The 11926-nt window shown below is 45.0% G+C and overlaps 1 protein-coding gene across 1 annotated transcript in view; it reads left to right on the top strand.

The window, feature by feature from the left end:
* The window catches only part of LOC109299919 (nuclear receptor subfamily 0 group B member 2-like), a 20875-nt gene extending 9243 nt beyond the window's left edge, over positions 1-11632 (top strand). The window contains 1 exon segment of the mRNA XM_019520439.1: positions 10980-11632. Within this exon segment, the coding sequence (XP_019375984.1) occupies positions 10980-11221 (242 nt within the window). The 3' untranslated portion in view covers positions 11222-11632.
* Positions 11633-11926: the final 294 nt, after the last annotated feature.

Below are 11926 nucleotides of genomic sequence, written 5' to 3'. Positions count from 1 at the left end.
GTAATACATCTGTGCTATGGAACTGGACCAGTGGAATCTTGTTTGCTTCATTGTGAATGGCTTCAATTACTAAACGTTATAGATAAATCTTCATGTTGAGGGTAAAATAGGCTGAAAATAAATTAATGCCATTTTCACTAATTTCACCAGCTCTGCTTAGCAGGAGATAGCTCTTGGTGGTTTATACAGTGATTTATAAAGTATAGGAAAAGCTCTCTGCAGCCCTTTGAAGAAAACACAATCCTTGTTTTACATCTGGGAAGACAGACGCAGAGCCATTATGTGACTGACTTAGATAGGGCTTTAAACTAAGATCACAGGGGGATGGGGAAACACTAATTGGAATCTACCCGTGGGCTCCCTGGCATCAGGGCAAGAATGGGCAGCCTCCCCCCTTAATTAACATCCTAATTAATTAACAACAAGGCATGGCAGGTGAATCAGGTCGGTGGCATGCCCAAAGGCAAGTGGGTAAACTAGCACTGTGGCTAGTCGGGGAGCCCCACTTTGCCACAGCAAGCTAAGGCAAAAACCAAACTAAAACTAGCTACAAGAATCAAGGACAACAAGAAGTCCTTCTTTAGCTACACAGGGAGTAAAAGGAAAGCTAATGGGAGTGTGGAGCTGCTGCTCAGTGCACCAGGATACCTGGTCACTACCACTCAGGAAAAAAAGGAACTCCTAAATGACTATGTTGCCTCAGTCTTTCACAAGACCAAGGGGAACACCATGCCAGGTAGGGCACAGAATGAGCAGGGAGGGATTGACACTATTCCCACCATTGCCAAAGAACTGAAGTATGATCATTTAAAGAAATTAGATATATATAAATCAGCAGGACTGGATGAACTCCACCCAAGAGTGCTGCAAGAGTTGGCCGAAGTAATTGTAGAGCCCCTGGCAAAGGTCTTTCAAAAATCATGGGCCTCTAGAAGAATCCAAGAGGACTGGAAGAAGGCTAATGTTGTGCCCATTTTCAAGAATGGGAAGCGTGAAGACCCCGGAAACAACAGACCAATTAGCTTAACATCTATTCATGGAAAATCCTAGAAACCTTCATCAAAGAGGCTATATGTGACAAACTTGCAGATGGCATGATACTGAATGACAGCCAGCATGGCTTCATTGCAGGCAGGTCTTGTCTGACGAAACTCATTTCTTTCTATGATCAGGTGACTCATCACCTGGATGACAGAAAAGCAGTTGACATCATATACCTTGACCTGGTATCCCATGAGGTACTGATCAGAAAACTGGAAGATATTGGGCTCAACTGTGGGACCTTCTAGTGGGTGCAAAACTGGTTGTGGGGTAGGACACAGAGAGTCCAAATGAATGGATCGGTATTGTCCTGGCAAGATGTGGGCAGCGGCATACCCCAGGGGCTGGTACTTGGCCCAGTGCTGTTCAATAACTTCATCAATGACCTGGATGAGGGGGTGAAAAGCCCATTGGCCAAGTTTGCAGACAACATCAAGATATGGGGCTGTGCGGACACACCCATAGATAGGCTGCATATAAAAGCAGACCTAGACAGGCTGGCATGTTGGGCAGAACAGAACCAGATGAGGTTCAATGTAGAGAAATGCAAAGTGCTGCATCTGGGAAGGAAGAACCCCCAGCACATCTACAGGCTGGGCATCGCTAACCTGACCAGCACTACAAATGAAAAGGATCTGGGGGTAACAATAGACCCCAGCATGAATATGAGCCGGCAATGTGATGCAGTAACTGCTAGGGCCAATAAAACTCTGGCGTGCATCAATCAATGCATCTCCAGTAAAACCAAAGAAATGATTCTCCCACTTTACTCAGTGTTGGTGTGGTCACAGCTGGAGTACTGCATCCAGTTCTGGGCACCGCACTTCAACAAGGACCATCCCCCCATGCTCCCGTGGGATGCTCCATCTGCCCCACCATCTCAGCTTTCACATGCCACACCTGGTACCTTGAGGCATGTAGAAAAAACATACGAAGCTGTGTCTATGGCCGAATTGTTGAATCCCTCCAAATCAGTTCGGAGGGTTCTGATTTAATTTGGAGAGATTAATGGGTCTCCTGAATTGATTAAGATTCAGAGATTCAGCCACTGAATTGGGCCAAATCTCCGAATTGAATCGGTGACTGAAGCTTCGCACAGCCTTAGTGTCTATTATAAACACTCAGCCATCTGCTGCATCTTTGCCTCTGCTTAAGTGCTGTTTTGATGCTTGGTCAAATCTTAATGCTTTCCAGGGGGTTACAAATCATTACTGGCTATAATACTTACTCTCTCCCTGGGGCTACACCATGACACCATCAGATGCAGATGCCTTTTGCCTTGAGAGTTATGCCAACAGGAGTTTCACTCATGGGAATTGCCACCCTGAATGGATAAATCAAAGAGCAAGGACCAGACAAGAAGCAATCCACAGTGCTCTAGATTGAAGTTTGAATGATAGGCCACAAACTAAACTAGATAAAGAAAGTTATAGGTGCACACTACAAGTTGGACTTTTGGCAAATGGTCTGACAGGGATGGTGGAACACAGGGATGGTGGAACTTTGTTTATGACCTGAGCAAAGTCCGATGGCATGGGGAGGGTTCAGATTCAGATAAAGTGTATTACCCTGAGAAATCATTTTGATGACAGAGGCCCCATCTACATGTTACACATAAGATGCAATTAACCAGTTAATCAGGTCTTTGGTTGTGACCCCACCACATGTTCAATCAATTAATGGGGTGATAAAATAAGGAATAAGTCACAAAACTATTCTACAAAAAAACGCACAATAATTTTGTGGCTCATTTTTATCATACCCTTTATTGAAAGTGTGGCTAGGTGCTCCCCTGTCACTGAGAGCTCCATCAGCACGTGGGGCTTCCAACTGCAGGGGTGCACAATGCACTGCCACTGCTGCATGTCCCATCAGCTTTTCTGTCAAGGTTGTTCCCAGTAGAGGACTCATTTGGTGTTGATATAAATGCAGTAGGACTAGCTCTCACCTTTCCCAGTGGTTGGCTCACTCTGTAGGCTTGGTTCAGCATCTCCAGAGTGAGCACCGCTCCCACCTGCCCCTCCTGGCTGTTTCCTAAGTGCTGCCTATCAGAGGGTGCACCAGCACTCTCCAGGGGTGCATGTGCACCCCTTTTGAATTGCTATTGGTTTGGGTCTTCAGTTAATAGTTGGAGCAGTTTTTTTTTCAATTTTTGATGCAGCTTCTTAATCCCATCCTAACTTCCTTGGCTGGGCCTTAAAGGAGTTTATAGGGGAGCAGAAAGACAGGAATCAACTGGTCAACTTACTGGTTCAGTACCAAGTCTTCTGCCCTGCAGAAAGCTCAGAGTGGGTAGCTGCTTTATTATCCTCTGGGTTAGTCAGCAGCTGCAAAGAGAGCTGAGACAGCATACTCAGTTCCCTACGGAAAGTAGAATCTTGCTTCACTCTACAGTAATCTCTTAGAAGCTGTAGGGCTGTGTTGACTCCAAAGAGAATAAGCATCATTCCAGCTCTCTTCAGAAAGAAAGGAGGAAATAGGAGTCCCCTGATATAGGCAAACCTTGCACAGCAAGGCCAAACTGTTCAGTTACTTCTGACAGACACCTGGTGAAAATAGTGCCATCTGCAGCTCCACTAGGATGGTGTCAGGGTTCCTTTTGTAAAATGACATTCTTTGGGGTTTTATAACATGGTTGGTAACTGTAGTGGGTTGGGGAATCACTCAGCTCATACAGCCTTTGTTTACAATCTTTTTCCTCGGGGAAAGCTCCCTCCCCGCAGGAATCGATAAAAACAATCAACAAAACAAACACACAAATGGCTTAGGGCAGGGGTTCTCAAACTTCGTGATATTGCAACCCTGTAAAATAATGTATAAATTTATGTAACCCCCCCCATGATTAAAACTATTGATTTAATTAGGATTAGGTAGGAGATAAATAAAGCACATTTACCTTTTGTATATTAAATGAAATATATTTGCCAAAACCACTTTATAAAGTTTATCAAATTCAAAACTGGTCCACTGAAAAAAAACAACCCACTGTCAAATTTAAAACTGTCAATAGTTTTTAAAGAGAAGGATGACCTTGCTTGGTACTGCTTAGTTTTTCAAACGGGCTTTATTTTTGAGACTGCCCATCTCATTTCGCACTCTACATCTATTTTTGATCGGTATTTGCTCTTTATAGCGGCAACTGTTGAAAACCCTGATTCACACAAGGAGGATGTTGTGAAGGGAAAACTCTCAGTCACACGCAGTCAATTGAACTGTTGATGGATAAATACTGAGCTTCACTAATGTGTACATGCTGAGATTAGAAAACAAAAGAGACACTTCCAATGTGGGCAAGTCCAAGAACACGTGCATTGCTGCAAGGAGAGGGAAGCAGGCAGTGTTTGTGCATTGGGGAGGGAAGAGAAGTTTGCAACCCCCTTTTAAGTTGCTCACAGTTTGAAAACACCTGGCTTAGGGACTTTTCCTAGACTCAGAGAGAGTGATTGGGCTTAGTGTTGCTTACTGTCTCTCAGCTTCCATTGCACTCCCTGACCTAGGGAGAGTACTCTGGCTCTGGCTCAGGCTTCTGCCTTCAGCCCCACAGCCTTCCTGTCTGCCCCTTTGGCCTCTCTCTGGGAGCTTTTAATTCCTACTGGGCCAGCCAATTAGTGCCATCAGCTGGCCCTGTTCATTGAGGCAGGCTTGGAAACACATTTTGCCTCCTTTCAGCTGGGCTGCAGCTTCTGAGGCATGCAGCCTGCTACAGTAACATTTATACTGAACATAATCTTACTGCAAAAATCAGCTCAAATGACTTCCTATTACTTTAAATTAGTGGCTTTCAAACTTTCTAAAGCCACAGAACCCTGCCATATCACTTCTGCTATGGAACCTCTACTCCTATCCTAAAGACTGACATGGAGTCAGGTGATCCAGCCCAGCAGCAGTGATGCACCACCTCCCAGTCCACTCTGCCATTGACCCCAATCTCTCTGAGAAAGCTCTGACCTATCACAGGACCCCAGGTTTCTATGGAACGCAGTCTGAAAACCACTGCTTTAAAGCACTGTTTGGTTCCATGGACAAGTGGAACAACAGAGAAAATGTAGAAGGTTTGGGGGAAATATGTATGCTGTGTAAATAATATTGTGCTCTCCATAATCTAGTTACGCTTTTGAGCTATGCTAACAGCTTGCCAATTGCCTGTAGTGATTAGAGAATGCAGGAAAAAAGGGAAAGCAACTGCTTCAACCCTCAGGCTTGCAGCAAATCCTCTTCTCTAGCTGCTATGGTGTGAGTACGGCCAAAATCTCTGGCCAAAAAAACCCATAGTGCAATCAGTTACAATGATGGAAAGCTTCATCTTACTAACCAAGAACATGAAATCTCCAGTATCTAATCTCCTTTCATGGACTCTACGATAGATAATTCTATCTTTGGTGCCACTTGACACACTTCATGCATATATCTGCAATTCCATACAGGATTGGAGGCAGCTGCTTCTGAGGCACAATGTTGTCATCCTATGGAAGGTGCTAAATAGGCCCAGGGGAAAAGGGGATGGGATGGGCTAGGGTAGGAAAGGAGTTGCAAATCAAGAATGGTATCTAGGGGATGACTAGCATACACTGGTTAGCCTGTGATGGTTCTTTGGGAAAGAAAACAGTCTAAGATTGCATCACATATGTAAAGGGACTCCCTTTTCTGGGGGCAGCTCATACAGTCAGGCTGTGCCACCTAGGACACTGAAACTGAAGGATACAGCAGGAGTTCAAAGCCAGGGCATAAGCAATGGCTATCCTCAGGATTTCTCAGAGATCCCTAAGGTCTCTTCAGGTTTGAGATCACAACCCACAACTTGTTTTGATGCTCCCTGATAGAGTAACCAGGAAAAGACAACAAGAAATCTCTCAGGGAAATGTTCTCTTTGAAAATATAATTTTTATGTGAGAATGAACAAAGAAAGTGGTTATTAAGATATCTGAAATAAAAAAAAGTTAACATTATTTTTGGAACATGAAGCTGAGAGGCAGAGAGTTAATGGGATGGGAGTGCATAATGAAATGGGGTAGGGAAAAGGTGATGAAATGAAGGAAGTCAGCCACTGAAGGATAAAATAAAACAAGTAAAAAATATTAAAAAGAAATAAAAAGGAAGTAAATTAAAAAAGGTCTCATGTTTTAATAATTTGGGATTTCAGATTAGGTTGTGGGGGGTGCTGGTTGTATTTCCCAGGGTGGCTGGGAGGTGGGAGGGCTGAGGGAAAGTATTTTTTAGGGAGTTGCTGCCTCTGCTTTAGGAAGGTAGTTTCAGTTCATGGGGACCCCTACCCCTACTCCTGGACCTGTCCATGCCCTGTGACCTGGCTACCTGGCATGTGCTCTGCAGGCTATTTGCATGGGGTTGCACCAGTGGGGGTGGGAAGGTTACACCCCCATGGGTGGAAGGAGGAGTTGGCTTGGTATCAGAACCATCCCCTTGGCAGTAGAATTCAGGGGTTGGAAAGTTTGTCCACACAGAACAGGAAGGTGGGGGAGGACACACTGCATCCTGGGATGCTGGAAGACTGTAATTTGGGTTGCTCATCTGTGGGGAGTGGCCACACATTAATGGAACATGAGCTGGGTAACACGGATCAGAATTAAACCTGCCTTGGAGTGGCATAACTTTAAGCCACCTAAAGTGTGATTAAAACTAATTTTAGGTGTTACTGTGCAGAGAATCCAGGAATCAAGAGCTCCAGGATCTGTCCAGTTAATGTGCAACAATATTGCAAGATGCATTACTTTGATTGCATATAACTGATATTCTTTATAGATTTCATAGATTTCATAGATGTTAGGGCTGGAAGCAACCTTGAAGATCATCAAGTCCAGCCCCCTGCCCCAGGGGCAGGAAGTCAGCTAGGGTCAAAGGATCCCGGCAAGATAAGCATCCAAGCGTTTCTGAATAAGTCCAGAGTAGGTGCCTGCACCACATCTGGAGAGAGTCTATTCCAGGTCTTGGGGGCTTAGACAGTAAATAATTTTTTTTCGTACGTCCAGCTTACAATGGTCTTGCAGGAGTTTGACCGTTGGTCCTTGTTTTTCCTTGGGGCGCTCTGGTGAACAGATATTCTCCCAGATCCTGATGAATACCCCTTGTGTACTTATAGGCAGCCACCAGGTCCCCCCTGAGCCTGCGCTCTTCCAGACTGAAGAGTCCCATGGCTCTCGGCCTCTCTTCATAAGACCTATTCTCTTGCCCTCTGATCATGTGCGTGGCTCTCCTCTGGACTTTCTCAAGCTTCTCAACATCCTTCTTGAATTATGGAGCCTAGAATTGGATGCAGTACTCCAGCTGTGGCTTCACCAAAGCTGAGTACAGCAGGAGGACAACATCCTGGGATTTACTTGAGAAGCATCTATGGATACAAGCCAGGGTTTTGTTTTGCTTTACAAGCTGCGACATCTCATTGGTGGCTCATGTTCATCTTGTGGTCAATCACGACCCCCAAGTCTCTTTCAGCAGTGGTGCTAGTAAGTGTAGCACTGCCGAGCCTTTAAGTGTGCTGCAGCTTTTGTTCCCCACAAGGTGGAGTACCTTGCATTTATTAGTATTGAACATCATCAGGTTTGTGTCTACCCACTTACTAAGTTTATCCAAGTCAGCCTGGATCACTAGCCTGTTCTCAGGTGTGGGCACTACGTCCCAAAGTTTAGTGTCATCAGCAAACTTAACCAGTATGCTTCTGACACCAATGTCCACATCGTTGATAAAGAAGTTGAAGAGAACTGGTCCATGGACAGAGCCTTGGGCAACGCCAATGGTTATGGAGTGCCATAATAACGTGCTGCCGTCGACCACTACTCTCTGGTTCTGACCTCGGAGCCAATTTCCCAGCCATCAGACTGTGGTGTAGCCGAGGCCACAGTCGGCCAATTTTTCCATGAGGAGGTCATGACATGGGACACCAGATCAAATACTTTTTTATGTTGATAAGTGCCTGGGTCAATTTGGTGGTAGGTGCTCTCCCAGTCACTCAGTACAATTTATGGCATGGGATGGGTTGGGTTGCCTTCACCACACACCATGCCCAGCTTTATTTAGAAGAAAAAAGGAGGGCTAAAATTATTCCTCTGTACAGAATACTTTTCTGCTGTACTTTCCAAATCTTGTATTGTCCTTTGGATTCATTAACTACAGTGAGAATGATGGTGTGATTATTATGTTTTCAAATAACAATGGAGAATCAGAAGACCTTTGCAATCAAATACATTACTGTAGGTCAGTCTGTAGTGCTGTTAGATTTACATTTTCATTCAGTTTTAGTAACCACAGTTGCACTTTTATTCAGTGATGTATTTAAATTTCTATACAGTGACAAATCATATAGTCCTTTTTTGTTATTTTCCATGGTAGTCTGTCTCTCTTATTTATGGATTGTTCCAAACTTTCACCAAGCACTGTTTTATGTGCATTAAACTTATGTAAATGACTAGTAATAAATCTAATGTCCCTGTATTTAGGAGAAATGGGATTCTCCTCTTGTTTACTATAGTTCCACACCAGTGGCACAGCATGTTTAACTGGAGCCTGTAACGGGGAGCCCCAACCCTGTTAGCTTCAGTCTGAGGGAAACAGGACTTCTGTAGCCCTCAAGGGCCAGTGGCAACAGCAGCCAGTCCCAACGAGAAAACAGACCATGTCTGGAGCCTGTTATGGGCCCATGGAGGTTGCAGGGCAGGAGCAGCCAAAGCTTGCTAGGCCAAGGAGAGGCTGCTGAGCTAAGCTGCAGCAGATGGGGGCAGGCTGATTATTAGGCAGAGGGGAAACCCTTGTGTTTGGCTGGAGAGCGAGCTGACAGGAAGGGGTGGAGCTCTGGGGCACATAAAACCAGGGCCTGGGAGCAAAAAGGGCAGTCTGACCATGCAGGCATTAGGGGGTAGATCTTCTGAAGGAGGGGGGGAGGCTTCAGGAGATAGACTGGTGGATGCCTAAGCAGTCATCTCTAGAGCTGTAAATGAAAGCCAATAGGGAGCTCAGGGTGTGTGGTGAGGCAAGGAGCCAAAGTGAAGTGACTTTTTGGAAAGCGGTTTGCTTGTGTTTGTGTTTTGGCAGTGCTTAAGACTAGCAGGTTGTGGCTGCAGGGATGGAGGAATGAGTTGCCTCAGAGGCAACTCTCTGCTCTTACGCTGAGACCCAGAAAGCTAAGGTCTGAGGTAGTGGACCTGGGCTGAAGAAGCCTCAGTCAGAGAGAGGGCTGAAACCAGGCAGGCTGAAGCCCAGACAAGGGTCTTGGGGCCAAAGGGCCCAGGGTGGATTTGGACTTAGAGGTTTGTTATGAAGGGAACACTGGGAGGCATCTGCAGGGCATAGGTCTGACTATGGGGGTGGCTGAAGGCTACAATTCTAGCCCGTAAGGCGCAGGGGTGGGCAAAATGTGGGCTGGATGTGGTCCACCAGGCTATTCTATCTGTCCCATGGGGCCCCCAAAAAATTTAGAAAACTAATATTTATCTGCCCCCAGTTGCCTGTCATGTGGCCCTGGATGGCTTGTCAAAACTCAGCAAGCAGCCCTCTGCCCAAAATAATTGCCCACCCCTGTCTAAGGTAACCACAGCCCTCTTTAAAGAGGGAGTACACCTGTGGGGTGAGAGGAGCGAGGCAGCAGGCACCAAGGAGTTGGTCACCCTGGCTTCCATAGGCAGCCTTCCTTTTATATACCTAACAGCAAAATCATGGCTTCAAGAGATAAGAGGCACAGGAAGTTGGGGAACAGTAACAAGACAGTTTAGCTGCTAAAGGTGACGTACTCTGGAGTGGGCGATCACCCAAGTCTGTCCCGGAGCTGACTCTGATTATGCCCTGATTCAGTAAAAACAGCTGGACACAGCTGAAGTCAGTGGGACCAGACCTATCCTTGAATAATTGTCCACAATTGGGGTATCAATATTTGGGGTGAGGCAAAATCTAGAGGCAGACCCACATATGCAGGGAATGTCCTGTCAGTAGCAAGCCCTGTTTTGGGGTGCTGGGGCTGATGTGGCTCTAGAGCAAATGACAGCCTGCCCCTCTTATATCTATGCCACTGGCCCAAGTGCTTTTCTTGACCAGTTTCGATACAGAGTAATTAGGGGGAGGATCCTGACCTGTGTGATCCCACTGGGTAGTATGGGTGAAATCCTCACATAATGATACCTGCTCAAGTCCATTTATGGCAGCTGAAAGGCCCTAAAACCCCTTGTTTGGCTGTGGAGGAGAATTTCCCTACTGCATTCACTGCAAAAGACCACAGTTGCCTTCTGAGAAGCCCTTCCAGCACTGGCCTAGGGAGGGCACCGAGAGTGACCTGGTGGAGGGTGTCGAGGGCAGGACATAAAATGCTAGTGATTGTCTAGGCAGCAGCATGACCTATGGGGCACACTAGGGAAACTGCTGCAGCCTAGTGGAGCACCTGGGACTGGCAAGGGTCTGTTAAGAGCCTTTCTAGATTCAGAAGCAGCTCAGGATTGAAAGGACAAAAACACTATAAAGTCACCCCAATTTATGCTACCTAGGCTGTTAGTTCTGTGCTTTTCTTGAATGCTTTCATGGTTATAATTTAAAGCGGGGCTGTCTAACTGGTGGCCCATGGGCTCTCCCCTGACCACTGCTCACTCCATTGCTCTGGCTTGCTCTGGGCTCCCCCTTCCTTTTTTGGCTTCTGTTTCCTGCCCTGCTCCTGGGATCAGAATCAGACTGTGCTGGAGTTTATTCAATTGCATTAATAGCAAGTATAGATGCACCCTGTATGTTTTAGTCTAACTCACTTACCCAGTAATATTTTCCCCAAAAAATGACAAGTAAATCTGCATTATAAGGTGCTTAAAATATTTTACTGAAAGGGTCAGTTATTGAACTAAGTATTTATTTCTTTTTTCTTAAACAAAAAATAAAAACAGCTAGGGGGAAGGATACCATTCATTATGGAGGGACATTCATGTTATAAGCTCTCCATTTTGTTTTTTCTCTTACAGAATTGCATGGCCTCAGATGTTGTCCCTATGTGCAAACCCTGCAGCAGGAAGCCCAGCGCACTCTGATGGAATTTATCTCTATGATGTATGACAGGAACCTAAGCAGGTTTTCTTGGGTCCTTGGGTTGCTCACCAGCCTCAGTACTGTTGATGCAGATAGTATTGAAGAACACTTCTTCAGACCCATCTTAGGAGAAGTCATCCTAAATGAATTACTTCTAGAAACCCTCTATCTCAAGTGAGACCTGCCTTAAAAGTAACCTACCCTTTTGTGTTCATAAATGACAGTAAAAACACTTTTTTGGAAAGGGGAAAGAGTTTTATGGTCAATCATTAAAGATAAACATAGTTCAAAGATATAATTACATATATTTGTGTGAACATGGTCTATTTTTTGCATAATTAAAAAGTCTTGTAATCTCTGAAATAATAAAAAAGATGAATTCAAATTCATAAATCTGTGTTTCATAGCTGATGAGACTTCATTCTAACATATCTTCAGGAAGTTTGAAATTTGTGATGTTGTTTCAGGGTGTTTTAGGTTCACTCCCATTATGTGCATTTTCACACATTCATAAACATGTATCCTACAAGCCAGTTTACCAAAAGGTTTTGGGTTCAGAAAAAAACAGAGTGGGATATTCACTATAGTGATGGTTAGATAAAGATGCATGGGCACAAAAGTATATCAGTGTTTAACATAAGGATAAAACTTGTTCCTTGCTGTGTTGTCATTCCCTTACTTTCACCCTTTCCTGCTTAAACCAGTACCCACATCTCAGCCACAAGACCCCTCACTTGCACAACCCTGCAGCCACCAACTCTCTGTCTGATCCTATTCACAATCTACCTGCAGGCATTACGTGAACTTATCGGTCATCAACAATATGATACGCACTCTTCTTATCCATTGCTACTGTATGACTATATCAAGCTGACCTCATGTT

Source organism: Gavialis gangeticus, unplaced genomic scaffold (assembly GCF_001723915.1).
Source record: "Gavialis gangeticus isolate Ggan-Ray unplaced genomic scaffold, GavGan_comp1, whole genome shotgun sequence".
NCBI classification, from domain to species: domain Eukaryota; kingdom Metazoa; phylum Chordata; order Crocodylia; family Gavialidae; genus Gavialis; species Gavialis gangeticus.
The sequence above is the reverse complement of the archived record's forward strand: the minus strand, read 5'-3'. Positions and strand labels throughout refer to the sequence as shown.